Genomic DNA, 26,954 nt, shown 5'->3' on the forward strand with positions numbered 1-26,954 from the left:
TATCTTAAAACGTTTTCATAAAGTACTGCACAACTCCAAATGAGACTATGTTAAAAGAGTCCAACTTTACTTTTACTAGAACTTTTATTTGCAACCTTAGTCTTTCAGAAACCTGAACTGGTTGTCCTTTAAAACTCATATGGCATATCCATTCCAACTGGTGAGTGTTTTTTAATATTAACAAAGATTTGCAACTCTGTGTTGTGATTCGTGGATAAAAATACTTAAAATCCAGGTTAAGCAAAATAATAACAGTAGTAGTAATGGTAATAATAATAGTAGTAGAAGTAATAGAGTATGTACTTTTCTACCTTGGACTAAACATTTTTTCAGCATAGATATACCATAAATTTAGCATATTGGAGAAAACTGGAGCATCTCGACACAATATTTTTTTTCTCAGTATGACCCTGAGGCTCTGATGAGAGCACATGATGACACCTATCCGACTCTTATTTCTGTTATTATGGAAGACCTTAAAACAGATTGCCCGTCAAATAATGATCATTATTGTGCCATGTGAGGGAGAAGGAGAAAGTCTAGAGATCTACTGTTTCAGTTTGAATACAATAATCTTAAAATATATTCCTATATTGCCATTAATGTATTACATAGCTAATAAAAACTCTGAAAAAACTCAGTACAAAACACAACAACATTGTATACCAAAATATACCACCCCTCCCACTAAACATCATGTTCACACAGATAAATAAAGGAAGGAGGGAGATTAGAAGAATGGATTGTCAAGCAAGATAATTACTTCATGCATCATCAACCAGCTGGCTCTCCCACAGCTCTTCAGCATCAAGGAAAGGAAAGATGCTTCCAGCAGACAACCAGCAAAGACAGAAATCTCCAAGGATACAGCTTTGCTGTTTACAACTCTTTTGTTAGTATTAGTTTCATAAGATTTTCCTTTTGCGCCCTTCTCTAATTATAACAAACATAATATAGAAGTTTTTATTTTCACAACCTTTTAAGAATTCTTTTGCTATCCACTATCAATCAGGGCATGATCCTAACTTTGACTTCCTAGCTGTGGATTAAAAACAACAAGTAAGATACTTCTCTGTCAATACTTTTTAAGACTATGGGAAGCATTTCCCAAGTATAAGAAAAATTATATCTTCACCAAATTCCTTTTTAATATCAACATTTCCTGCAAAAAGTTTCAAAGTTATTTAGATGCATACTAAGATTCTGACCAATATTATGTCAGTGTCTAACCTTGCCCACTACTGTATGTACCTCATTTAGTGACTCGTTCAAGGGAAATAGCCACTTCTAAACATGGTTTTAAAAGTGCTGTGTGAATTATTCCATACCAACAGTGGAACTGAAACAGAAGAGCAAAGAACAAAATGGAGACCCAAATATCTTTGGCCTATAAGAAAGGATATGTGTCTTTGCTGCTGTTTGTTTTTAAATTAGAAGGATTTGGCATTTACAGCATAATAACTGAGCTCTATGCACTTCCACATTACATCAGCCAGATTGCTTCCAGAAGATATGTTAGCTCAGGCATCTTGGCAATACTGCAATATACACTCTCTGACTTTATTTGTACTCTTTTCTCACCCTCTACTGATTTGTTTCCATCTCTTAATTATCCTATATTCAGACTGCAAGCTCTTTGGTGCTAGGGCTCTCCTTTTCCTCCAGGTTCCCTGATGACCAAAAGCCATGACTCAGGTTTCTCAGGTGCTGCACACACACTAATAATAAGACAATAACCTGGAAGCAAATGGAGAACTGATTACATGGCTTAAGTAATCAGCAGCTGAGGAGGCAGGCGATACTTGCTAGAGCCTGGAATGCAGCAGGGCTTTGAAGAGGACTGGGAGTAGGACTGAGGTCAACAGAGGTGGAAATGATAGTGCAGGTGAAAAATTAGGGATAAAGAGTTAAAACAATACTAAACAGGTAAAAGAATGGAGGTAGCAATATACCAACTGGTAACAAGAGAATAGGAATAAAGTCTAAGACCAATGTAAGTGTAACAGTCATTAGTATGGAAAAAACATGAGAAAAAAGATTTACCAAAAAAAAGCATATACACATACCTGTAAACCATTTCATTAGGAGCCGTGTCATCAAAGGCATAATCAAAACGAAAAGTTTGGTTTTCTAGGTACCTTGTTAAATCCACCTTTTGTTTTGGTTCATGTACCATCACAACATCTTTACTAGGAATTGTTATTACATCAAGGTCTTTCATTAAAGTTTCTATAAAATAAGTGAAATATAAATTTAACTAACAATACATCATTATTTTTTACATTTTCCCATTGTTTACACTCTCATAACATCTCAGATAACACAGCTCCTCCAAGTAACAACACTGCAATGGATTTGGGCTTCTGATGCCTAGATAGTAGTCTGCTAAGCAAGAGATTTCATTTTGGAAGTCTAAGCATCCTATTCTACCAATTGCTAGAAATTAAAGAGAAGTACAAAGCTGTTTGGACTAAAGACTATGATCATTAACTACAGCACTATCATTGTAACTTGTTATGCCGTCTATAACACCTTTCTTGGACTTGAGGTCTTATTCCTCAGTGATTATATAGTCTTCTACAGCTCACTGCCATATCCTTTGAGTTTTTAAAAATATCTTCTCTAGTGGAGAAATTAGATAAAATACCAAGATAAAATACCAATTTTATCTTGGTATTTTCTTTAAATTTCGCTTTCATTCCTCAGGGACATTTTCATTTGTGCATTCCTCCTGGAACCTACAGTACATATCTTTAACATATAATTCTTCTAAAGTAAAATACTTTCAAAATATTATCTTGTAAGCAGAATAAGCTGAAAATTATAATGATCCTTCCTATCACTGTGACTTCAACAGTGAGATCCTAGATTATAATTACTATACTGGACTGCAATTTACTACTAATTGTTCTATGGTATGTGAGTCAGCAAAACAGAGAACCCAATGATCCATAGTATGCACAAAAATAAAGACCCTTTGTGTATACAGTCAGGATTCACTAATGCATCCTACTTGCATTTCTTTGTAAAATTTCTTAAGGCATGCAGTTCAAGAATTTGACATGACTTTATACAACCAGATAGAAATCTTTTCATGAATTAACATCCTGATCAAACAGTACGATGGTTACCATTGCATTACATTACACACCAATGGAAATGCACATTCCAGTCAACGTATAATGAATTTTTCAACTGCACTGCAATAAAATGAAATGCGATTATTCTGCAGCAATCACAGGTAATAAATAAGGAACAGTGACAAAAAGAAATGTATGATGGACAATTCTTTGCAGTAAAAACATTTTAGTTTAACTAGCCAGAAGAGGATTTTTCTTAAAAAGTTGTTTGGAGTAAGACATATACTTCCTCCTATCCATTTGGTATGAGAAGCTGCATTATCTGCTGATGAAAATTAGGAATAACATCTCTGAAACCCATCATACATTTCACAATTATAAATACATGTCACTGAACTAAAATCTCAAAGTGTCACTCTGAACACCTACTTCCTGTGAAGTCAATCCAGAGAACAATTAATGCTGAGAATACCTAATGTTTTTGGTGATAATTCTGCATTTTGAGATGACAAAACAAATTAATTTTATTTTTTCTAATCATAAGATTACAGTCTACCATCTTTAATTCTTTTATGCTTTTCTATGATTTTATGAGAAATAATGTTTCTTGTGAACTGAGTGTTTTCAGGAGATTGTATCATGCGGGTACTAGATTATCATCCCCTTCACAGATTATTTAGTTAACAACTTTTTTATTACTGTTTATTCTTAAAAATGCAAAACAGATGTAAGCATCAATCTCATTTTTACTTAGACATTCATATTTCTACAAACACCTCTGATCTACTTTTTTAATAGCTCCAAACCACTAATATCAAATATATTCAACTTTCACAAAATCAAATCCTGCATCTGAATCCCAACTCATGTCTCTTAACAACCTATTTTCATTTACTGTGATTTCGCTTTGTTCACCTCCAGCACAGGTAGAAAGTCACATTTTTCCCAATAGTAAAGTTAAAAATTAAAAGAAAAAATAGAAGCAGCAATGTGAAAGGAAAAAATAACTCAAAACCTAACTATATACGGGTATCAACATATGTATGGGAAGGGAACATCTTTCTCCCACTTTCCTCTGGGCATGCTTCAGATAATCCTAAATGTGTACTTCTGACAGTACAAAAACAATAAATAGCATCCCACATTGCATCAGCATCAGAGTGGTGCTCTTTTGAGTCCTTCATCTGAACAGAATATAAGAGAAAGAGAAGGAAAAAAACATCTTGCAGCACTGGATTCAGACAGGCTACAATCCAGTAGGCATTTGTGTTCTGAATTCCCACTGAAAGTAAAAAAAGCTTCCTAGGAAGTCAAAATTTCAATTTAACTAGAATCAAAAGCTGAACAGGTTTTTTTTGTTTGGTTTTGTTTGGTTTGTTTTTTAATACAGACTGTAGTCTGATGAGCAGGCAGTAAGAAAAGTAACTCAAACACTCATCACATAAAATTAAAAGTCATTAAGGGGTTCTTTTAAGTACCTAACCATTTTTTAGTGGCATTTGATATGCTCTAGAGTAACTTTGCCAGCCCTGAGCAACAACTCCAGGGGATACAAGTCTTCTGTTTGCCTGCAGTCCACTAGCCCTGTGAGGATGTCTTGGACAAGTTCAGGCACCAGCCACATCATAAGACACCTCCTTGATGTCTGATTCAAGATCATTTGGAAGTACAAAAATATATATAAAAAACATGTATGAAAGTTTTCACTGTGTAACTCTCTGCTCAGGAGATCACTTGAAGCATACTTCAAAAAGACAGTGATCCTAATACAACGTAAGAATAGTGAAGAGATTACAGCAGAATTAATTTCCAGATCAACTAAATACATCCTAGATGATCTTGGGAAAAAAATCACACTCTTCCTGCGCCTCACCTCCTACTACATAAAACTGTGTCAGGTAAACTACTTTTCTCCCCAGGTTATGACAAGTCTATGAATTTTCTAGGTTTGTCACACATATTGTCTAATATAAGAGCTTCACCTCTTCACCTAGTATTTCTAGAGTTGTTTAACACAAATAATGTTACTATCAGAAGCAGCTTTTCAGATAAACAAATGAACCATATTTTCAACAATCATACCTTTTTTATTGAGTGGTCGTTTTCGTACACAAACACAAATCCTGTGCTCATCAATCTGCAAAGGAAAGTCTTTCAGTAAACTGTATCTCAATTCCAGTTACAAAATATTTAACTTTATTTGACTTAAACAAAGTGAAATTTCCAAGACAGTGAGTCATCTGAAAATGTAAAAAACCCCTTGTGCCTGCACAGTAGCCAAGAACCCAAAAGGGAGAACCATATGTTAACAAAACTCCCCACAGACAGTGATCTAATCCAATAGATCAACAGGTACTATTGGATTAGGAAAGCAAATCTAGCTTTAACAGGGTAAATATGCTATTGACAGAAATTGTCACATTCTCTGATTTCCACAGAATCTGAGTTTTGATCATTTAAGGATTCCACTCCTCTGACTTGGCTGCAAACCAGAATCACATCACCTTCAAAGATTAAATAATAATCATTATGTTGAAGACAGCTCTTCAAATAAGTTTCATGGCTTTGTGTGTACATTCCTTAGCATCCCAGGAAAATTTACCATACAAAGGCCGAGTGACTACTTAGTACATATTGGCACTATTTAATAGTAAAAATATATTTAAATAATTTAATAACAGTTTAGTAAAGTACAACTTCCAAAACCTACTCATTTCAGTATCAACAAATTACTAGAAAAATAAACCAGTGTTATATTAAATACTAATATATATTAAAATACCTATTTTTTGCATTAACAGAAGTATGCATGGGAAAAAAAAAGAAAACACACAGCAAAAACACAGAAGGGTAACACACTTCCATGCTGCTGGCATACTTACAGGATCTGCAGTTGTGAGTGGTCTATAATCCAAACTTCCCCTGAAATCTCTTATCATGCACATAATTTCATAGTTCGGGTTTGTAGCATCAACATCCTAGGAAAAAGTAAGCAACAGAATTTCTAATATACTTTTTTGTTTCCAGAAAAGGCCTTAATTGATTAACTATGATCTTTTTTTTCTGCAAAACACCAGAAATGTCTCTTGCAAGTTTAATAAAAGTTTAATGCCTTTTTGCACTCTGATGTAGCTAATTTACTGACCATAAAGGAAACAATTATATGCTTCCCATGTCATTTTGGTTGGCATATAATAGAAAATACTTATTATTTGAGGAGTCATTAATAGTCTACTCAAGAAAAATTAGTCCTGCCTTTGCCAGCACCTCCACACTGAAGAAAGATATAGTCAACACTTCCTTATCTCAGGTCTGGCACTCTGAAAAATGCACAGATACTCCACTATACAGGAACAACACACACCAGAGAGGACAGTTCAGGAACCCCAGTTGCTCTAAACACAATCCTGCTAGATACAAGCCAGTTAAAGCAGCTTGGTCCTAACTATTGGTCCTGTGTTAATTTACACACATATTTAGATGCATTGCAAATCTTCCCACACCCACAGCAAAGCAGAAGCAATCCCAAGGACACTCAATAGGCTACATCCAGGCTGTGATGGTTTTGGCTGAGATAGAGTTTTCTCCATAGAAGAATGTGATATGCAGCTCTGTTTTGGATTTGTGCTGGAAACAAGGTTGATAATACATGGATGTTTTAGCTACTCCTGAGCAGCATTTACATAGCAAAGTCACTTTTTGGTCCTCATCCCACCCCACAAGCAAGGCAGTCAACACAGCCAGGACAGCTGACCCCATGACACAGGCACAGAAGATAACCCATCCTTAAACCTGGAGCAACCAATACCAGAGTGAATGGACATGTAAGAGGCCATGCATGGAGCACCAATAAGCTGAGCCTCAGCCTATCCTCTTTTCTGCAGAACTGATGAAACAACTTCCAGTCACTTCTCCCTGCAAATACCTGTTTTACAACACTTCAGGACATGCTGTTGATGCCAAATATAGCCAGTTCTGGTGCTCAGACCCTACTAAGTTTTGCATGGCTACCCCCACATGATATAAAATTTCTGAATCACAGCTGGCTGTGGACACAGTGTAGGCACTCTCAGGAAGCAACAGATTTGGATTGCTAAACTGAAAGGGAGCTGGCTCATTCTTTGCACTTGTGACACAGCCAATCCTCGCCTCAGAAAAAGCTGTGTCCTGGTGATCAGAAGCTGACTGTACCTTGATGTCATTCACTCTCACAACACAGAATTAAAAACTGCTGACAGTAAGCCTTCACAAAATGCTTCTTTATAACATTCAGAAAAGAGTATTGTTTATCATGGAGAAAGGATTTACCTAATATTTTTCAAGCCCTGTTTAAAGGTCTTGCACACTAGCATTGCTTGGTGAATTATTGCTGTGCTTCACAACAACCTACTCACACAAAAGTTTAAGACTCAGATGCAAGAGGGGTGTTCACAGAAGCAATAAAAAGAAAATTTTACAAGTAACACCACTTCAAACTATTTTAATATATAAAGCCAGAAATGGTCATTCTTCACACATAAGGACATTATAATGTTTTGTGTAAATGAATGTAACTTATAAAACACAAATTTAACATAGGTGATTTTAGGCCAACTTTAGGAAACATTAAACCATGAAAAGTAAATTGTATGAATGATTTACTTGATGGTGGCAATTGTCATGTCAGTAGCAGACTGGTACTACCTCTTTAGAGGCTAACACATACACACACAGCTGCCAACAAGATTACACTCCTAGCTTTGCTAAAGCTTTTACACCATTCTGACAGAAAATCATTTCATATTAAGAGATTTTTCTCAAAGGATTAGCAACTTCATTCGTTTCACACAAGTTTTTAACAATTGGCTACCAAGCTGCTAGCATGAAGAAATTACAAATGTACAGACTAGTTTAAAGAAAGAAACATTAGAAGTCACTGTTACAACATGAGCCTCAAATAGACCTATAAAGTATCAAAGATTATAATGAACAATTTATCAAAATGTTGTATTACCTCCTGTAGAATAACAGACTTCTCTAAAAGTCAAAAAGTTGGTTATTTTCAAAAATACATTTTCCCTAAGAAATAGCTATGATCAGTAGTTGTTCTCTAAAGAACATGCAGCAAGACAGCAATTGAAAGCAATGATTTCTGTAGGAAAAAAAAAGAGGGGGAAAACCATCTAAAGTAGTAGTAGTAGATTATGAGAACAATCCTATGAAACAACAAAATATTCTCAAATCTTGACAAATTTGACACTTATTTTCAAGATTATCACAGTCCATAAGTTATTAAAGACAGAAAAAAGCATAATTTTGCAGATTTCTCTTGCAGATGTATGATTTTCAGTTGAGCTAAAAATACTAACCTGAGCTCTCTTTTCCCTAAGTTCCTGCTGCTGTAACCTTCTTTTTTCACGCTTCTCTTGCAATTTTTCAACCTCTTTTACACAGTTAGATTTTCTACGTGCTTAAGGAAAAAGATGCAAGTTAAAAATACTTTCCATATTTACACTGTAAACTTCAATTAAATTAATGTATCAATAATTAGAATGCATTAACTATTTACTATATTTTCAAGCAAATCTGATTAGTGAAGAATCATTACGGCATTTAAATTTCTAAAATACATAAAATTTATTAGAAAAATGCCATGGGAATGGGACAATAATCACACAAACAAAAATATATGACCTTGAAAAAATACTTGGACAGATACATGTGATCTCTTGGTTTGAATTAAAAGTAAGCCCAGACAAATTTTAAAAAAAAATTGGAAAAAAGAGCACTAAAAAATACTACCATGGTTAAAAGAAAACAAAGGAAAAGTAAATTCCAAATACTAGTACAATTATGATGAAAATGAACATATGTTTAGCCACAGCTTTCTGAGAAGCTCCTCAAGGAAGTTCACAGACAAATGAACATGTAGACCATTTGTCATTTATGGATAACAACGTAATCCAAGAGAATGTACATGTAATGCCCAGAATGAACGAGTCCTTGATACACGATTTACATACAAGGGGGTCCAAATTCCTTTTTTGCAGCTTGAACTGGAGATATATCTGAAACACTACCATTCTGTTGAGAGGAGGAAGACTGCTCGGGAAGCTGAGTAGGTCGTGCACGTGCAGAACCAACCACTGCAAAGGAAAGGCAAAAAGCTCATCTGGACATGGAGGAGTAATCTTTCTACCCATTTCTGAAATGCTTTGTTAAGATGAGATAAAATGAGGTCCCTTTCCAAACACAACAATTTACTGTGGATGAGGAGGAGCCATACTCATGGAAAGTCTATTAATAAAAACATCTGGTATGCAGACTTTTTTACCCTAGTGCTGTACAACATGATTATTAAGTACCAATGCTGCATGTGCATATTTTTAAATCCTGCAGAATTAGTACAACTTACTATACACACAGAATGAATAATTTACTTGGAGATACGCAGTCCTGAAGCATAAAGTGCTTAAATTTTATTAATATTGTAATTATACCCAAAAGACTAATAAGAAAAGAAGTCCTGCTGTTTCACATTCTCTAGATTGCACAAAATGCCCCAACCCCATTAAGGCTATGATCACTGGAGGAGCAAAGCAAAAGAAATTAAGGCCAGTGAAGTGCAGCACAATCTGTAAGTGGAAGAAGGGATACAGATACAACCAATATGTCTAAACTTATGCATTGATTCTATATGTGCTAAGAATGCCAGCTTCTGAAAATGCTGTGATGTCTTTTTCCAGTGAATGCAGTGGGAGTGGTCAGCATGTAAGCATGTGTGATAGAGCTGAATACTTTAAATTGTATTTCAAATAGCTGCTTTGAACAGCTCTGCTTCAGCTGGCCCATTTCCTGCACACACTTAAAACAGAGTGTGTCAGAAGAGTACTAAAGTGAAGGTATCAGCTTTGATCAGTAGCCAGAGATGAGACTCCAAGCAAAGGCCAGCACACTGTACAACACAGAAACAACTACAGAAACAAATTTTGAACAGGACAGACAAGATGAATGGCATCATTCCACATATCATAGGAAATCTAGCTTAGAGTATAAATTGACTAGATAAAATAAGACAGTGTGCTGTGCTGAGAAAAGCTAAATTATACGGCCAGAAAGAAAAATATTTAGGCCAACAGTGAATGGTAAGACGCAAGGTACACATTAATATACAAGTTACAGCGTTATTTCATACTAAACAGATAATTTACTACAAATGAAAAAATGTATGGATGTGAGGATATTCCATCAGTAAGACATCTCATATTTAAACCAGACTATATAGGAAAAAAAACCCAAAATACTCTTGTATTTTCAATCTGCTTAATACCCCCAGAGCCAAATGGCAGAAGGGCAAAAGTGGTCCACATCAGAAGAGTCTGATTACTTGCAAGCCTACTTGTTTTCCAAGTTTAAACAGATGGACTGGAATCTAGTCTGAAGAAATGCTAGTAGATTAATATTTGGAAGAAGAATCATCATCATCACTATCATCAGTACAAGTCAGTTAAGTTCAATGTAGGAGAGAAAATGAAAACAATAAAGACTAACTATTCTTCCACAAGTTAGAGATACATTTTATCTGTATTCATCCAATACATACTTTTCACCCATTCTCTTGTGGCAGTTCAGCAATTTTTTTCACCTTTTTTCACTATTAACTGTAGAGTGATAAAAAAATCTATAGGACTTAAGAATTATACTCTTATGACTGTTCACACACAGACCATTACAAAACAACAGGCTGTTAAGAAAAATAGTTTAAAATTTGAAAATTTTAAAAATTTAAAGCATGATACTTAGTGTATACTGAAACATTCAAATAAGCTGAGGACACCTATATATGAGAAGTCCATGCATGATTTACCCTTGCATAATTAATTATCTTCAAATTTCTGCACCATCAGTTAATTCAGCTTAACTTTTATAATTATATATTGCTTAAACTTGCATATAAATATTATTTGTATATTGTAAATTCCTAAGTATACACAGGAATAATTTTAGGAATTATATACCATATCTTTTACATGTCACAGGCCTATATACCAAATAAGAAATGCAAAACTATTAAGGAATGCAAGATAAACAGAAGGTTAAAATGTTACCATATTTTTAACTTCATTGAAATGGAAAAATAACTTTTACCTCTATTATCTCTGGCAGGAGGGTCATTCTTATTAGGTAACACAGTTCGTCGACTCTATAAAAAAAGAAGTCTCTCTTATTTGATCACCATATTATTGAAAGCATAAACTGCACCCCACCTGTGCTTCTTTCCAGTGAATAAAAAAAATAACACAGCCTCAATAAAAGAGATTTGATTGCAAATCCCAGCAGGAAAAGTGAAGGGATGAAGGCTGATTGAACTGTCTGTAATGTTTCAGAAAACTCCAAAACCTTTTCTTTATCCCTCATTAAGACATTTAGTTATACAAATATTAGTTCCCAACTTCCTCTCCCTCAAAACTGTTCTGAAAAAAATACAGAAATCCCTATTCAACACAGGAAAAAGAAAAGAACACTGTTATGAAATAGCACCACAGACACAAAAGTTAAGTTAAAAATTCTAGCACGACATCATGTATAGAACTACTGTAAAGTTACCAAGAACACATTGCATAGATATTACCAACCTTCACAATTTTGTTTACTTTGGCTGATGAAGCAGGTGGTGGTAGTGTCTCTGGGCTAGGCTCAATATCTTCATCAGGTGCAAGATCTGGGTTAAGTGAAAATATGCTCTCTAAATCAATCTGTGAAAAAGAGCATAAAACACATTAATGACACTTGACATAAATCCTCTCTTTATCCCCTGTTATGTTTGACAGTAAACAGTAATTATATTAAGTGGTTTTACCCCACAATTTGTTCATGCTAAGATCTGAATTATTTTCTGTTCACTAAAAATAGATGAATCTTTGGTCTTTGTATTATTTGAAAACACTTCATTCAGTAAAAGGATGAATTACAAATGACCAAAAGATAGTATAATTTTGTAAGGTGATCAAACTAAAAGAGAAATAGCTAGTATTACTATCGTAATTTGACAATTATTGCAAAATATGTAAGACATTCTGTAACATAAAAAGAAGGAGATCTCAGTTATCTTAAATTTCCCAGACAGTGCATAAGAAATAAATTGCAGAGGCCCCAAAAAAAAAATCAAACGATAGCTGAAATCATATTAAATTTATCATGGGTTTCTTTTTTTTTTAAAGTATTACTGACTGTCATTCAACCTGCTGTAAAATGTAAGGGAAGAGGAGCAGGATCGTAAAATTATGATTTTATAAAAATGTTGATGAGCTTTGGTCTTTATAGACTTCTATTTCTCTTTGCTGAAGCTTTCAAAGACCTCAGTGCTGTATAAATTCTGTGTGTCTTCAGCTGATGAAATCTTCGGGACTTTCTCATGGCTTTTTTTTCCCTGTGTTTTCACAAAACCAGTGAAGTGTAAAGTACAATTCCTTCTGATATGCTTCTCCAAACTTAAACTGGCTAACATGGTCCAAATTTTAAAGGAAGATGCGGATGGAAAGTGTTACACAAAAAGACATAGTTTCATAAGGAAGGCAAGGCTGGAAAATTGCTGCCAAGAATAAGTGAATAAGCAAACAAACTGGCAGTTAAATTCCTCAATAATATAAAGACAAGAAAATTTCTAGTTTAGCTCTCCTACTAGTTTCCTGTCTGAATTGTGTGTCATTCTCCCTCTTAAAAATTTTATTTTTCTACTTGTAAAAACTGGGTAACAAAGTCAGCCTTTGTACTCCGGTTCAAAATCAATAGATGAAAACATCTGTCTAAAACCTCTGACACAGAGCTCAGGAATTCAAATTTACAACAGAAAACAATGTGCTCAACACTTTCTGCACAAAACAGTCTGTAAGCAAAGAATCATGAAGTAAATTAAGATTTATGTCTCATTTTTGTTTCCAGCACAAATTCCAAATAGATTACACATTTGTTTCAAAGTCCTAAATAAATGAGCTTACCTCTTTCCCTTTAGTATCCCCATTTTCAATCCATTCAACAGTTACACTTTCATTATCTTCATTTAGAGATGTTACCATAGCTTGGTGAATTCGGCCTAGAAAGCAAACACAAGGTGATCATTTATTGATGGAAATGATCTGGTGGAAAAAATTTCCAGAATATATTTTCATTCCTGCACTTAGTCATATACAGAGAGGTAGGAAGAAGATGGTTAAAAAAAATGTGATAAATAGAATGTGGTTGTAGGCCACCCAGTGTGAAGTGGCTCGGATCTGATCCACAAGTAGAGCCTGTAATGGGGACAGTCAACATCCAAGTGAAAATCACAATCAACAGGAAATCAACAGAAAACAGAACCTCTCAGGAAAGCCACACCACTCAGACTCTCTGTCCTCGAGAACAGAAAAGTCCAATACCAGAAGATTCCGACAGGTGCTAAAGGTCCCTTAGGTGCCCTTCACAAAGGCTCGTTTGTCCCCCCTTCTAGACTGATACAACATCAGACATCTCAACACTGAAATTAATCCCTTTGAAATTGTGTTCTGATACTCATTTTTTATAGGCAACAATTAGGTGGTATTCCAACTAAAATTAAACTGCCTGGAACAACATATATTATTTTAAAAAGAGCTACTTACACAGATTGCTGAGCTTAAGATCTGCAAGACCCAAAGGAAGCAAGTCCCCACAAAGTAAGATAAAACCAGTAAACCTTCAGTAGGAATAAGGATTTTTCTTCTAAAATATATAGTACACTGCAATTTTTTGTGGCCTCTTTCCTATGCACAGTACAGAAGAGCAACTGGAAGAGCAGGACAGCCATGCACAGACGCAAAAGGATCAAGACCCAAGTGTCACATTGATTTCACATCCGAGCTTTGCCCTCAAGTACCAAGAACTGAGGTTTCTAAAGAACATGAATCCAAATCATCTGCTCCTCGCACACCCTCCTGTAATGATGCCCATACTATGCAGAAGTAATCCTTTGCTCCACCTGCCATGAGCCACCCCCTAGGACTACGTGCACTCCCAAAGCATGAGTGATCGTCCTGGAGCAGTTGAGCATACACTGTTGCTGCTGCTGCTGCTAGGCACCTTCTCAGGGTAAAACGCAGTACAATCAGCACAGATGCATCAGTCTGGGCCTCCTCTGCCTTGCACTTTTTCTTCTTTTCTAAAGCTATTCGCCCCACAAACCCCTTTTAGTTTTCTGCTCCGTTGACTGTTTCAGCTTTTTGTTTTAGCCACTTCAGTCACAATCTGACAGTTTTCCAAATTAAAAAAAAAAAAAGGATTTTTACAGTCTAAGCCTTCTAGGGCCTGCAGAGGGACAGAATGAAAGCAAAACCTTGAATAATATCCCAAATTATCTCAGCTAACAGTGAGAGTAACAAATGTATACCTTTAATACTTCTATTACAAAGGCTGCCTAAATATTCACATCTAGTTAAGATTTAGTAAGAAGGGAGAAAACAGGCAAGCATCACAGAAGGTAACAGCAAATCCCTGTACTGTCTCACAGTGTGTGGAGGAAGAGACTAGCAGCAGCTCAGGTGAGGTGCAGCAGTCAGGAACTTGCAGAGCAGTCGGCAGCCCTGGGCAGCATCGCCCTCACCTCTGCAGCACTTGCCTCACTGGCAGCACACGTTACACATGCATTTACAGCCTACACTCTTCTCTTGGCCCAAAGCACAACAGTCGCTCCCACAATAAAGCAAGTTAAGTAGTTTTTTTACATTCTAAATAAAAAGCTTCCCCTTTTTGCTTCACTTAGTTTCTGTCCTCTGGCATTCTCTTGTTTTTATTTCCCTGACCCATGCTTTTTCTGAACAAACCCTTCCATTTGGGCTTCCTGAGCACCATTCTCACCATCCTGAATACACCTCTCCATTAATACTTCAGCATTTAATAACCTCTAGGGACTTAATTTTGTGCAAAAACACTGTTGTAGAACTGTTTCAATGAGCTGTCTGGTCCTTCAGCAAAGCAGCAACAGAAGCTGCTATCTTCCTGTACTAATCCCATTCCAGCCTCTTCTGCAAAGAGTGTGCTGAGACCAGGCTGCAAGGACACAAAAACTCTGGGAAGTAGGAATTAAAGCTTACTTTGGTATAATCTTCTGCTTCTTTTTTAAGGCCTGACCCAGCTGTCAATTCAGAATCAAGAGAAAAACTGCTGTAATAAGTCAGCCGAGACTCCATTTTCTTCATGCAGGAAAAGCCCCATCTTTATTGTATAGGTCATATTTTATAGGATTATCAGAAAGCACTGTGTCAGCTCTTATTGGCTGACAATACACTCACATTTAGTTCATTGGTCAGTACATGGTATTTTGAATATCTATCAAATTTCTGTATTTTTAATTAGTTTACATACTTTTTCTACTGATTCTCATGAGACAGATCCCCTATTATTACAGGTGCCCTTGTTTTTCACCCACAAATGCTTTGCGGTGTTAATGAACTCTCATTCCCAAGATTACTTTGCCTGGGAACTTGCAAGCTATTGTTAGCTGAAGCAGCAGAGCCTAATCCATATCTTAAAAGACCTTTCTTTTATAACATCTTTTACCTGTCTGCAACAAAATACAATGTATGAAAAATATCTGTTTAGTAGAACATATTTGATACAATATTCCAATAATACTTAGTACATTAGCAGATTTTTAAAATTTTGAAGAAAAACACTATTGACAGCTGAAACCTGTGACACCGTCACCGACTTTTCAGCTTGCAAATAATCACAAAGCCACCATATAAGTCCTACTATGTGTTTCTGTGCTCTGTTACTTTTGACAGAGAACAAGTAATATTTAAAAAAGGTTTCATGTTTTTTGCCATAACGAGTGAGAAGAGATCAAAGCAGGCTGATGAATGAACAGAAAATAGCCCCCACTCTAACAAACACAGTAAGCCAGCATGCCGTAACAAAAGAATCACAATAAATCTTCCATCTCTGGGCCAGATTTCATCCCTTCCCGGGCCAAAAAAGTCAGGGCTGAAAAATACCCATAAAAACTCACATATTAACAAAAATAAAAGTTATGTCCATCTTCCAAATACTCTGAGCTTAAAGAGATAATGTTCACTACAGTATTTACACTGGCAATGTACTCATACAATTTGTTCCTAAAAATTCTTTGTGTTACTAAAAGTTTACATGTTATTGAAGCGTCAGATAAAGCATTTACATTTTTACAATTGCCTCTTGCTCTCTGGAAACAGTATTCCATTATATTTTTCTAGTACACAGCTGAATACAGCAGCTGGGAAATTCAGGAATGCCAGCAACCAATTAGGCTGGCATAAACCTCGTCTAGCATATAAAGCAAGACCAAGTTACAAATGCTAAAATGTCAGAGCCAACTGGCAGAGAGTGTTTCAATGCAACAACCCTAATTTCTGGTGCATTTTAAGAGCTGGTATCAAAATTTGACATATAAGCATGTCCATGTAAACATGAACCAGCATTATAAGCTGAAGAAGTAGCAAGTAATTCAAGAAGATGCACCTTAAAACCAAGAGAAGTAGAGCTGATACAACAACTCTTCACTTGGCATTTCCTTAATTTCTAGTGCCTCTCCTCACATGATTAGAATTCAGACCACAAGCAACTTTCTTTTTCTGAAAGTTGTTCCATTTCTGTAGGGCTCCCTGTCACAGAAACAAGTCTGTCTGAGTTTGTGTTTGGACAACATTCTCAGGCACATGCTATGACTCTTGTCGTATGTCCCTTGTCAGGGCCAGGAGGTGGGACTAGATAATCCTGCCAGGTCCCTTATAACTCAGCATACGCTATGATTCTACGAGTCTCAAAACTAATGGAGAAGTTATTTGAAAAAACAATTATTTGGGTAAGTTCTGACATACAGCACGTGACATCTGGCTAATCTTTAGCAACCAGAAAATACTGCTGCCAGTACAGCAGTAGAAGAGAAAAACATGCAATGCCAACACTTTACAATTACCTTAAATACACAGACATTACAATATTCTCACTCCAATCAAGTGAAAAACATCAATTTCCCATTCCCTTTCTTCCTAGCCACCTGATAAACATTTGACAAACAGAAGGAAGCAAGCATACTGATCTGATCTGCAAACATACAATATAAATCTTCTCTATTGGGAAAGTTCTTATGGCAGCTAATGGTGCACAAAAAGGTTCATGAAGAGCAGTGAAAGCAAATAACCAGAGCTAAATCAAACATTTTAATTAATCCTGAGCCTAGCTAGCAGCGCCAGCTCATTGCAAATACCAAGTGTACTTAGATTCTTCCCTCTAAGGAAAGAAAACATTTTCTACCTATCAAGCTTCTCCAAACCACCACAATTTTGAAGCAGAGATCAATCAGAGTAATAAACCCACGGCCCTTTCATCTCCCTACTATTTTTCAGAGACATAAGTTATCAGTCTGAAATATGGGTTGGTGTCTAAATTGCAGTTTGGACTACAGCAGTGGCTGACATGTGACAAACTCCTCCGTATTTTCCCAAGAAATAGAGTTGGACTACAGCTCTATTTCCCCACCCGCCCACATAACTGAAGTGTCTGCCTCGAAAAACACTGTACTCACACATCTCATGCACAAGCTTTATGAAATCTTAGAAATAGCTTTGAGCTGTAATAATTAAAAATTACAGGCTCTGTATTGGGCTACAGAGAAGACAGGTTCATAATTTCAACAATGATCCTCTCATTCCACCCCAAAAACAGTAGGAGGATCGTGCCCTGCAGTGTTACATTATGACCATCATATAGTTTAAGTCTTGGCAGCCCAAACACAGGAAACTATCTTTAGCAGGACCCAGATATAGCAATGTTAACAGACCCCACCTTGACTCGGGGCTTGGTCACCTTACATTGCTTGTATTTGCCACATCTTCAGGAGCACTAACATGTTATATTAGCTCTGGCAGTGGGCCATCAGCCAAACATGTAGCTTTTTTAAGTGCATCAACAGATTAGGTGAATGTAAAAATATACTACAATTTCACACCTACTACAGTCTTGCTGAGGATGACCACTGCAACAGAAGCTACTCATGCCTTAAAAGATTATAATACACATTCATGAAATTACTGTGATTTTCCTATTCATGTTCCTGAGTGACTAATGTGAATGTTACCTCATCTAGAGACACCTGGACATGACTGACCTTCACCCTCTGTCAACTGATAATCAAAAATTAAAATTGTAAAAAGCAAAATTTACTTTATTTTCTTATAAGTAATGTTAACTCCAAGTTAAATACATATTAAAAAAAAATCAGAGAAGCATGAGGCTACAAATACAGAAGCAGCACATAACAGACGAAATTACTGTAGTCCAGAAAATTATCTTCTGTGCTACAAGTTCCAATTCCTGGTAACGCTGGTGGAAGAGCTTTCCTGCTCTCACAGAGCTCAAGGAGGCAAAAAAACCTCACAAAATAATGCCTGTAGCAAACTTTAAGGAAAGAATCCCAAGGAAAAAGAGAATTCCTGGCTTGGTGTCTCCATCAGTGTCAACTATGGGGACGTCCCTATTCACACAAATCATCATTTGTCATAGCTTCCCTGCACTACACAGACAGTCCTGCTGCTCATCCCTCAAGGAAAAACCAGTAGTTACTGCTGACGGATGCTACCTGCTCCATAACACCAAATGTATTTGATTTTATTTTGTTTTGAAGTTTCATTCATCCACAAATCAGTGGATATCTTATTTTATTTTCATTATATCTACTACTTTTATACCACTTTTGTTTTCTTAAATCATACAAATTTATTTCAGCTCTGCCAGCCTTCCCTATTGTCTTGTCTGTTACCTTAGTTACAGTGTTATCACAGTATCAAATGGACACTAAATATACACAGTCCCTACTATATATATATATATATATATATAATTTTAGTATTTAAGAACTTAAATACTAAAATTAAGATATAACTTCATAGCTGCTACCAACTCATTTTGTTGTATTATCTAAATTATCACAGCAATACTCAAGTTCTTCATACATATGTTACAACCACACCTTATCATCTCTGTAAACATCTACAATGTAAGAGACAGGGATTTTGAGGACAGAAAGTAATATTAGCCAAATCAAGTTTCCCATTTCTGCCTGTATGTTCCAGCTTTAAATTAAAATCTAACTTAATCTTTGTCCCTACATAAAAACCTACTAAACTCAGAAATATCCCAAGCTAGGTATGTAGGTAATTTCTGTGCAAGTACTAATCAAAAATAGTGCTTTACAAAAACAGAGTTCACAGATATTACTGACAGTCCGTAAAGAAATGAGGAGGGGAGAAATACATGTGACTGAGCTGTGTATAACATTTAGCTTCAAAATACAAACAGTACATTTTATGTTCCTCATACAGCAAGCAGGACATAAGTGACTTTTTGGTTTTCCAGCCATTCAACACTAACAAACCACACCACTCTGAATCACTAAATCACAACTGAGTGTGTTCAGCCTAGCAGAGCTTGTTAGCTATCCATACTGAAGCACCTCCTCTAAAGAAGTTACCAAGAGCTGCATCCCCACATTGCTGTCATGGTCTTTGGTTCTCTAATAATCTTCTATCTCCAGTCTTGTCATGTTCTGATTTGGTTGGTTTTTCTGCTGACATTTCATTTTGCAGGCTGATCTCTAAAGTTTCCCTTTACATTCAAAACAAGTTTTCTGTGGTTTCCCCAGTTAAAGGAACACTTTGTTTTTTATTTCCCTTCAAGGCAGGTCCAGTTTCTTTTGGGGGGAGGGTGTTAATATCCTTTTAAGCAGATTTCAAAGGGCTTTATTTTACATTAAAAACCTCTGCTTAAAACATCTTGTCTTTATTTGCTTTAGAAGCTTTAACTGCCAGTGAAATCAACGGCAGTGAAATCACTGGCTTCACAAAAGGTTTTCAATAGCATCTGACCATGGTGGCACTGGGGAGTTTGCACTGCATACTGCCTCTGGAGGTGCTAGTCAGAGAGAAGCATGTTAATAAACAAGATACATGTTACTAAGGCAGCTCAATTCATAACAAAGTCTCCTATTATTATGCCAATATATGCACTGATACCTTGATACTTGCCATCAAGGTATCTCATCTGTATCATGCCAGAAATCCTATCATTTTTAAGAGTAGGTGAGCTCTCAGCTTACTAACGTACCCACAGAAAAAATTATTTGGAAGGAAATGCTTTCAAGTCATATCTAATACATGCTGTTATAAGTCCCCCAGAAAATTTTCAATAAACCAAAAAAAATTCACTTTGAAATATTTGAAAACTAGCACTTTGATGTCAATATATATAAACTTTTTTAAAGATTTCATGTGTTCACAGTCATTTAGTACTCTATGCTCTATTTTATGGCTTATACAAACACACCTGTACAAGCACTATCTCTACCTGTTTCTGTCTTTTAAGAGTATCTGCTTTTCCAACACCATCAACCGAAAGATGAAATACCCCTGATGCTCCAGATCACTTTCTACAGGAGCACTCATAACCAAATAACAGCAATTCTGAAATGGCACTTACTTTTCTTCTTGGCAGTTCACCCTGCCCACACTTACTTTGTGACTAGCGAGAATATGAAGGTTTTGCACCTATCATTTACGTTTTATGGTCTCTTAATCTGTAGCAATAGGATGTTAACTTTGTGCCACTTTTACCCCAGTCGTTTTGCTCTACACCTCTGTCATAGATGAGTAATGTGACGGTTGATTCTCACAGTTAAAGGGCAAACATTAAGTATATGTTAAGAGAAGTTTTATAGATGTACAGTTATGTCCCCCCTCCTTACATTGTTATCACAGGACGGCCTGGGTAGTTGGGGCATTTGGGAGGGTTGGCTTTTTACTATGGCAAAACCTGGCCTCAAGTCAAGATGTAAGAATATGATCTCTGCCACTGGAAGCGAAGAAGGAGTCAATTGACATGAGTTTGGGAGGGGCTAAAGGGTTAAAGGGTGGAACATCCATTGTGCGGATGAGCACATGGTGATAGAATCCTGCAGTGCTCCCTGCACTGTATTATCTTCTCTTATTCACTCTTCTGTTGTATTTTTGATGAGGTCAAATACCTCTTAATGTTCTGACACAACATACATCTCCAGATACATGATAATCACACTCTAGTGAAGTAATGAAGCTTCCCAAAAGCAGTGTTACTTTCTGTGTTATGACCAGGAATTAATAACTTTAATGTATGGGAAAAACTAGCCATCCAGTCCCAAAACTGATCCCAGGAGTTATATTGTTAGTTAAAAATTACTATGTAAACTATCATCACCTGTCTTAAGCACCTTACCTTTCTTGTGTTAAACTTCATCTGAATCATTTTTCATAGTCTACTAAACAGTTTATTAAATTCAGAGAAACTTACGGCTTGCCTTCACAAAATGGTCAATACTGGCAGTGCTGCATAAAGCCTCTCCTACCCTGACGCTCTGGCAGGGACAAACTCAGGTCACCACACACTCAGCTCCGGGATTCAACATCATGCTAACCTGCTTCATCTCTATCACACTAGTTTGGGACACAGAGACTAGAAGCACTTCAGAATCTGTCCTCCACTGCTTGCTACTAATTTTAGTCAAGGTATTGTACATTACTGTATGAATGATTCTATTTAATTTGCAATTTTTCCATTTACTTTAGGGCAAGATCAAGCAGAATGAGCTGTAATCTCATCTGAAATTGATATTAATGCAATCACCAGTTGCTCCATGGCCTAAAATCTTTTTATTCAGTTATGCTGGTTTTGTTGTTGGGGTACCACAACAGTTTTTCTCTTTGTGGAGAGGGGAAGGAACTCAGACAAGCGTCTAGCATTTGCTGTCAAGGTAGATTGTGCCATGGTCTTACTGAAGCATGGCATAACCCGTGACCAACATCTTCATTCTCAAGTATCAGACAGAACTAGGATGTAAGAGAAAATCTCCTGAAAATCAATTCTGTGCCTTTCTTTCAGACCACAGTGTGGAGAGAAAACCTAAGACAATTGGTATGGTGTTGGCTCATGTTCACAGCTGCCTGAACTAGTATCTTACATGGCATTTTGCTTGGATGCACGGCACTTCAGTGCTCAGCTCAGGTCCCTCAGCTGTGCCTGTAGCACACTACTACACCAGGCACAGAGAGGTCTGCAGACCAAAGCTGGTGGTGCTTGGGATCAGCCGTTCATACTGTGTGCTTTGCACAGGACTGGTCTGGCACCACAGTCTGAATACCCTTTGCCAGTGTGCATCATGCACTCTTCTTGCACATACCCTCCAGTTACATTTCATCCAAAAGGAATTTTGTGTCAACTAAAGCACAGCAAAAGAAAGTAAATAGGATCAAAGATATGTGTCCAAAGTCCATTTACTATTTGAGCTGAATCCTTGTTACAGATGCACCCGTGGTCCCAAATGGTATCTATATGGATACGTACAGAGTATCACAACAATATGAAAGCATGATGCTTACTAAAATAAAAGATTGCCCAAGCAGTGACAGACAAAATGATGCAATTCAGGCCTCTCCTCAAGAATCAGACACAGGAGTTCAGGTTTTCTCTAGGAGGCAGTTCATTAGGTTCATTCCAGATGGGAGGCTGGAAGTGAACTAGTACACGTGCATTGAGAATTATCATGGTACCAGGACATTAGACTAAAATGAGGTACAAGATAAACTCATGGCCAGAACAGTGCAAATTGTGAAATATTTTAATCCTGTGTACGAGGAGATTGCATGCAAACAAGGAATGAAGTAGGGCATCCCGAAAGAGAAGCACGTTTTCTTTTATTATATGGGGCTGTCACAACACTAGCAACAAACTTACAGAACATCTTGAGCCTGGTGTTTAGTAACACTACATTATATTGAATTTGCCATCTGATCCTTTGACAAGACAACTTTCTGGGTAGTTAGATGACTCCAGAAGAGTCACCCCAAATATACAGGAGTACAGAAAAAAGTGGCAGATGAGCTTCAACACTGTTGGGGTTTAGGATTTCTTCCTTTTGTATTCTTTCTCTAAAGGAATTTTCTTCCATTTTTGTTGCTAACAATAATGATCAGTACTTAAGAGAGACAAAAGAAGTAACTACTTTCTCTCCCAGGAGCAGAGATACAGTGAGAATTGGGCTGCGGGAAAAGGGACTAGGCACAGCTCCTGGGTAGGTGCCTTGGTCTCTTGGCCTCAGAAGGGGACGGTCAAGCTGCTGCTCGGCGTGGGAACTCGCTGCTGCTGCCAGAGCCCAGCCCTGCCCTGCTTCTTGTGCTGTGGGTGAGCCTTTGCACATGAGAGCAGCTACTGAACTGGACATTATTGGAACCCTGCTTACTGGAAAACAAGGATCCTTCACCATCTGCTGGGGTGCCTCAGGGGAAATCCCAGGATCCCCAAGCCTCTCTCCCTGCCCTGTTCTAGAGTCAGGCTGCCTCTATCCAGTTCTCCTGCCACTGCTCCCAGTTTTCCACTACACTGTAGCCGCACACCCCTTGCCTGCCGGGATGCACTGTGGCTCCAGCTGCAAATGCAGAGTTTCTGCTGGGTGTGCCCAGGGTGAGACCCCCTGCGTTCCAGTCACGGCTCCAAGGTTCCTGCTGCAGCTCCTTTCACTTTCCGGATGGGCACTGGGATAGGCTGCCACTGGGGGTTTGTAAAGGAAGCGCCTTCCCATCCCTTCTGCCGCCTGGGTCCGCCATTACAGCGTGAGGGAGCCAGCTGGAGCCGAGGCACAGCGCCTCCTGCAGCCGCGGGGGAGTCATCGCCCGCCCTGCCCCGCCAAGAGCCAGCAGCGCCCCTGCTGGCTGGGATCGGAACTGCATCAAAAGGGAAGTGCCTAAAGAGCGCAGACACTTTGTTGGGTTTCCTGTTCTTGTTTGTTCTTGCTGCCGTTGTTGTTGTTTCTTTGCCTTGTTATACATACACACACTAGTAAAGAACTGTTAATCCTTTTTTCATCTCTTTGCCTGAAAGCTCTTTCCTTTCAAAGTTATAATAATTCGGAGGGAAGGGGGGGTCATGTTTTCCCTTCCAAGGGAGGCTCCTGTTCTCCTTAGCAGATACTTGTCTTTCAATCAAAGACAAATGCTAAAGGAAAGATAACACATCCAGAGAAATCTTAATTACAGGTTTATAATGCTGAATCTGGAACTAGAAGTTATAGCTCTAGAGATCCTTTAGTTGACACAGCTCTCTCAAAACATCATTGCCTAAACATGCACCTGCAATGACAAAAAAAAAGCTGTTGAAACTTAAAAGCAAGTATCCTTTTCAAAATATAAATAAGACTGTGGTACACCCACATCTCAAGTACAATGACACACCAAAAAAAAATATGTAGTGGAATTAGAGGACGTTAAGGGAAGGACAACTAAGAAAACAAAGAGAAAGAGGATATTAAGCAGGTAAAGACTGCTCACTTTTAAGGAGAACACGGACGGTGGACTTGGTTGGGCTTTACAATCGTAAAGGACAAAATGAGTGAAAACTATTATTGACCAAATGCTTCAACACTAAAGCTGAGAGTGGTCTCTTAAGGCATAGGTTACAGACAGATGAAAGTGGTAGTGTATTTCTGTACACAGAAAACAGGGAACTTCTTGATCTTGTGTCTGCAAGAGTCAGGCAGTATAAGTCTGGTCAAAAAGGTATTCAATAAATACATAGACAACTGGTCTATAAATTGCTAGAACTAGGGAAAGTTGATAGAACATCCTAGATAGAATTCTGCATAGTGAAGGAAGACAAAGACTTCGGAAAGAGACAAAGCTGATGTGCTTCCCTAAATAGCCCCTGGTTGCTGGGCTAGATGAACCACCCATCTGATTCACTAGTGTACTTCATATAGAGGTGGTCAGCTTACTGCAAGTACCATAAGTGGTAAGGAGACTGAAGAACCTCCCCAAAAAGCAAAGATACTTCAGAAGAGTTTAAAAAAACCCAGCTTTCTCCAATTTCAGTAAGTCTTATAAGGAGAAAAGGGAAAAGTATTTATTCACCTTTCATAAAGAAAAATTTGGTTACATATTCACACATCAATATCCCTTTTAAAGTGTAAAAAATCCCCAAAATGAAACAATTATAATAATCAATTTCCAAAACTCCTGCAAAGTTTTCCAGCACCTGCCAGTGCCTCCCATAGCCCACACCAACCCTCTCCAGTTCTCATATTTAAGAAAGATTAAACAGCAATGAAAACTTTATTCAAATGAGAACAAGACATCAATGTATAACAGGACTATATTTGCTGTCCTCTAGCAAATTTTTCTTTTACTGATGCTGCATAAGTGAAAGCTTCCATTCAATTCCTGATAACAACATTTCTACCTGTCCAATGAGTTCATAACTTGTAAACACTTTGCAGGAATAGTTCAGTATCTTATATGTTCGTGGGTTTTTTAATAGTTTTGTAAAACTGAATATAATTTGACATATTTTTGTGCATTTAGTCTTCTTTGGAGACCACTGAACAATTTTGCAGGCAGCTTCTATAAACTTCTAAAGCTGCTTCTCAAAGTTACTCTCAGAATACTTCATAAATTTCTACAGATCCAGACCCTCTGTGTTACATATCAATTTCCTTACATTTCTGACATGTAAGCAAACTTAGATTCAGTTCAGGTATGTCCTGGTATGGCACTGACTCAGATAGTTATCTTTCTTCCTAGCAGCCAGTATACTGCTGTGTTTTTGACATAGTAAGAGAATAATGTTGATAACACACTCGTGCTTTGGTTGTTACTCATTACCCCAAAAGAAGGACATATTAGTGTCCCATGCCAGTGAGTAGGTGACAAGAACCTGGGAGGAAGCATAACCAGGAATGTTAACCTGAACTAGCTAAAGGCATACTCCGTATTTATACAATAGCAGGTAGGGGTAGGACTAGGGTAACAGTCTTTGACTCATAGAGAGTAAGTTTATACTGGATATTCAGAAAAACTCTTTGTTGTGAGGGTGATGAGGCACTGGAAATGGTTGTTGAGAGAAGCTGTGAACGCCCCATCCCTGGAAGCTTTCAAGGCCAGACTGGATAGGGTTCTGAGCAACCAGGTCTAGTGAAAGACCCATGGCAGGGGTAATGACATGGAGGTAGTGGATAACTTTTGGGTCCTTTTCAACCCAAATCATTCTATGATCCTGTCACTCAATACCTGGTGTAAACTGGTGTAAACTGGCTGGAAGGGTCCAATTCGCTGCACAGGGACAGATTGCATATTGGTCGGCAGGTGGTGAGACCTTGTTCTGTGCATCACTTGTCTTTTTTGACATTTTGTTTCTCTCTCTCTTATTGTTCTCCCTTTTCATTACAATTACCTTACTAATTTTACCACTACTACTATTATTATTATTACTCAAACATTAAACTCTTTTTTCAACCTACAGGTTTTAATTTGTTTTTTGTTCTCTAATTCTTCTCCCCATCTCACCACAGGTAAGAGATGTGTGGACTGAGCAAACAGCTCAGTCAAACAGTGGTACTTAGTTGCTGGCTGGTATTAAACCTTGACAGTCTTTCAAACAGCATTTGGGTTTAGTGGTTGTTGAAATTTGTTTAGTAACAGGATTTAAGATTGTGGTTGATTAAACTAACTTGGTGAATATCATCTGCAAAAGATTCACGTGACTTGGCAAGTCTTCTCCCTCTCTTTCCTCCTTTTCCATTTTATTTGAAAAATGAATTTTATTGTTTGAATAAATGGCCAAGACCTCCTTTGGAAAGTTTTCTCTACTTTCTCTAAAGCTAACCATACCTGCCTAAAAGCAACAGCTTCCTGCATCATACAGAAAATGTTTAACAGCATCTTCTACAGATATTTTCAAAATGGTATCCTTTGCTTTTCATGACTCATCCTCTAGGGGGATACCATATGGGTAAATTAAGGTGTTATAGAATGTAATCTTATCCCCTTAAGA

The 26,954-nt window shown here is 37.3% G+C and overlaps 1 protein-coding gene across 4 annotated transcripts in view; it reads right to left on the minus strand.

Annotated features, from left to right (window-relative positions):
- KIF2A (kinesin family member 2A) overlaps positions 1-26,954 on the minus strand; it is a 57,660-nt gene that overhangs the window by 20,947 nt on the left and 9,759 nt on the right. For 3 of the 4 annotated variants that reach the window (XM_058824337.1, XM_058824336.1, XM_058824335.1), the window contains exons 2-9: positions 13,058-13,152; positions 11,696-11,815; positions 11,208-11,262; positions 9,083-9,205; positions 8,429-8,529; positions 5,963-6,058; positions 5,163-5,217; positions 2,067-2,229 (exon numbers count right to left, since the gene is read on the minus strand). In XM_058824337.1, the coding sequence (XP_058680320.1) occupies positions 2,067-2,229; positions 5,163-5,217; positions 5,963-6,058; positions 8,429-8,529; positions 9,083-9,205; positions 11,208-11,262; positions 11,696-11,815; positions 13,058-13,152 (808 nt within the window). The remainder of the gene's footprint in view (positions 1-2,066; positions 2,230-5,162; positions 5,218-5,962; positions 6,059-8,428; positions 8,530-9,082; positions 9,206-11,207; positions 11,263-11,695; positions 11,816-13,057; positions 13,153-26,954) is intronic. The other variant, XM_058824338.1, reaches the window with a different exon arrangement.

This window comes from Ammospiza caudacuta, chromosome Z (assembly GCF_027887145.1).
Source record: "Ammospiza caudacuta isolate bAmmCau1 chromosome Z, bAmmCau1.pri, whole genome shotgun sequence".
In the NCBI taxonomy this organism is placed as follows: Eukaryota; Metazoa; Chordata; class Aves; order Passeriformes; family Passerellidae; genus Ammospiza; species Ammospiza caudacuta.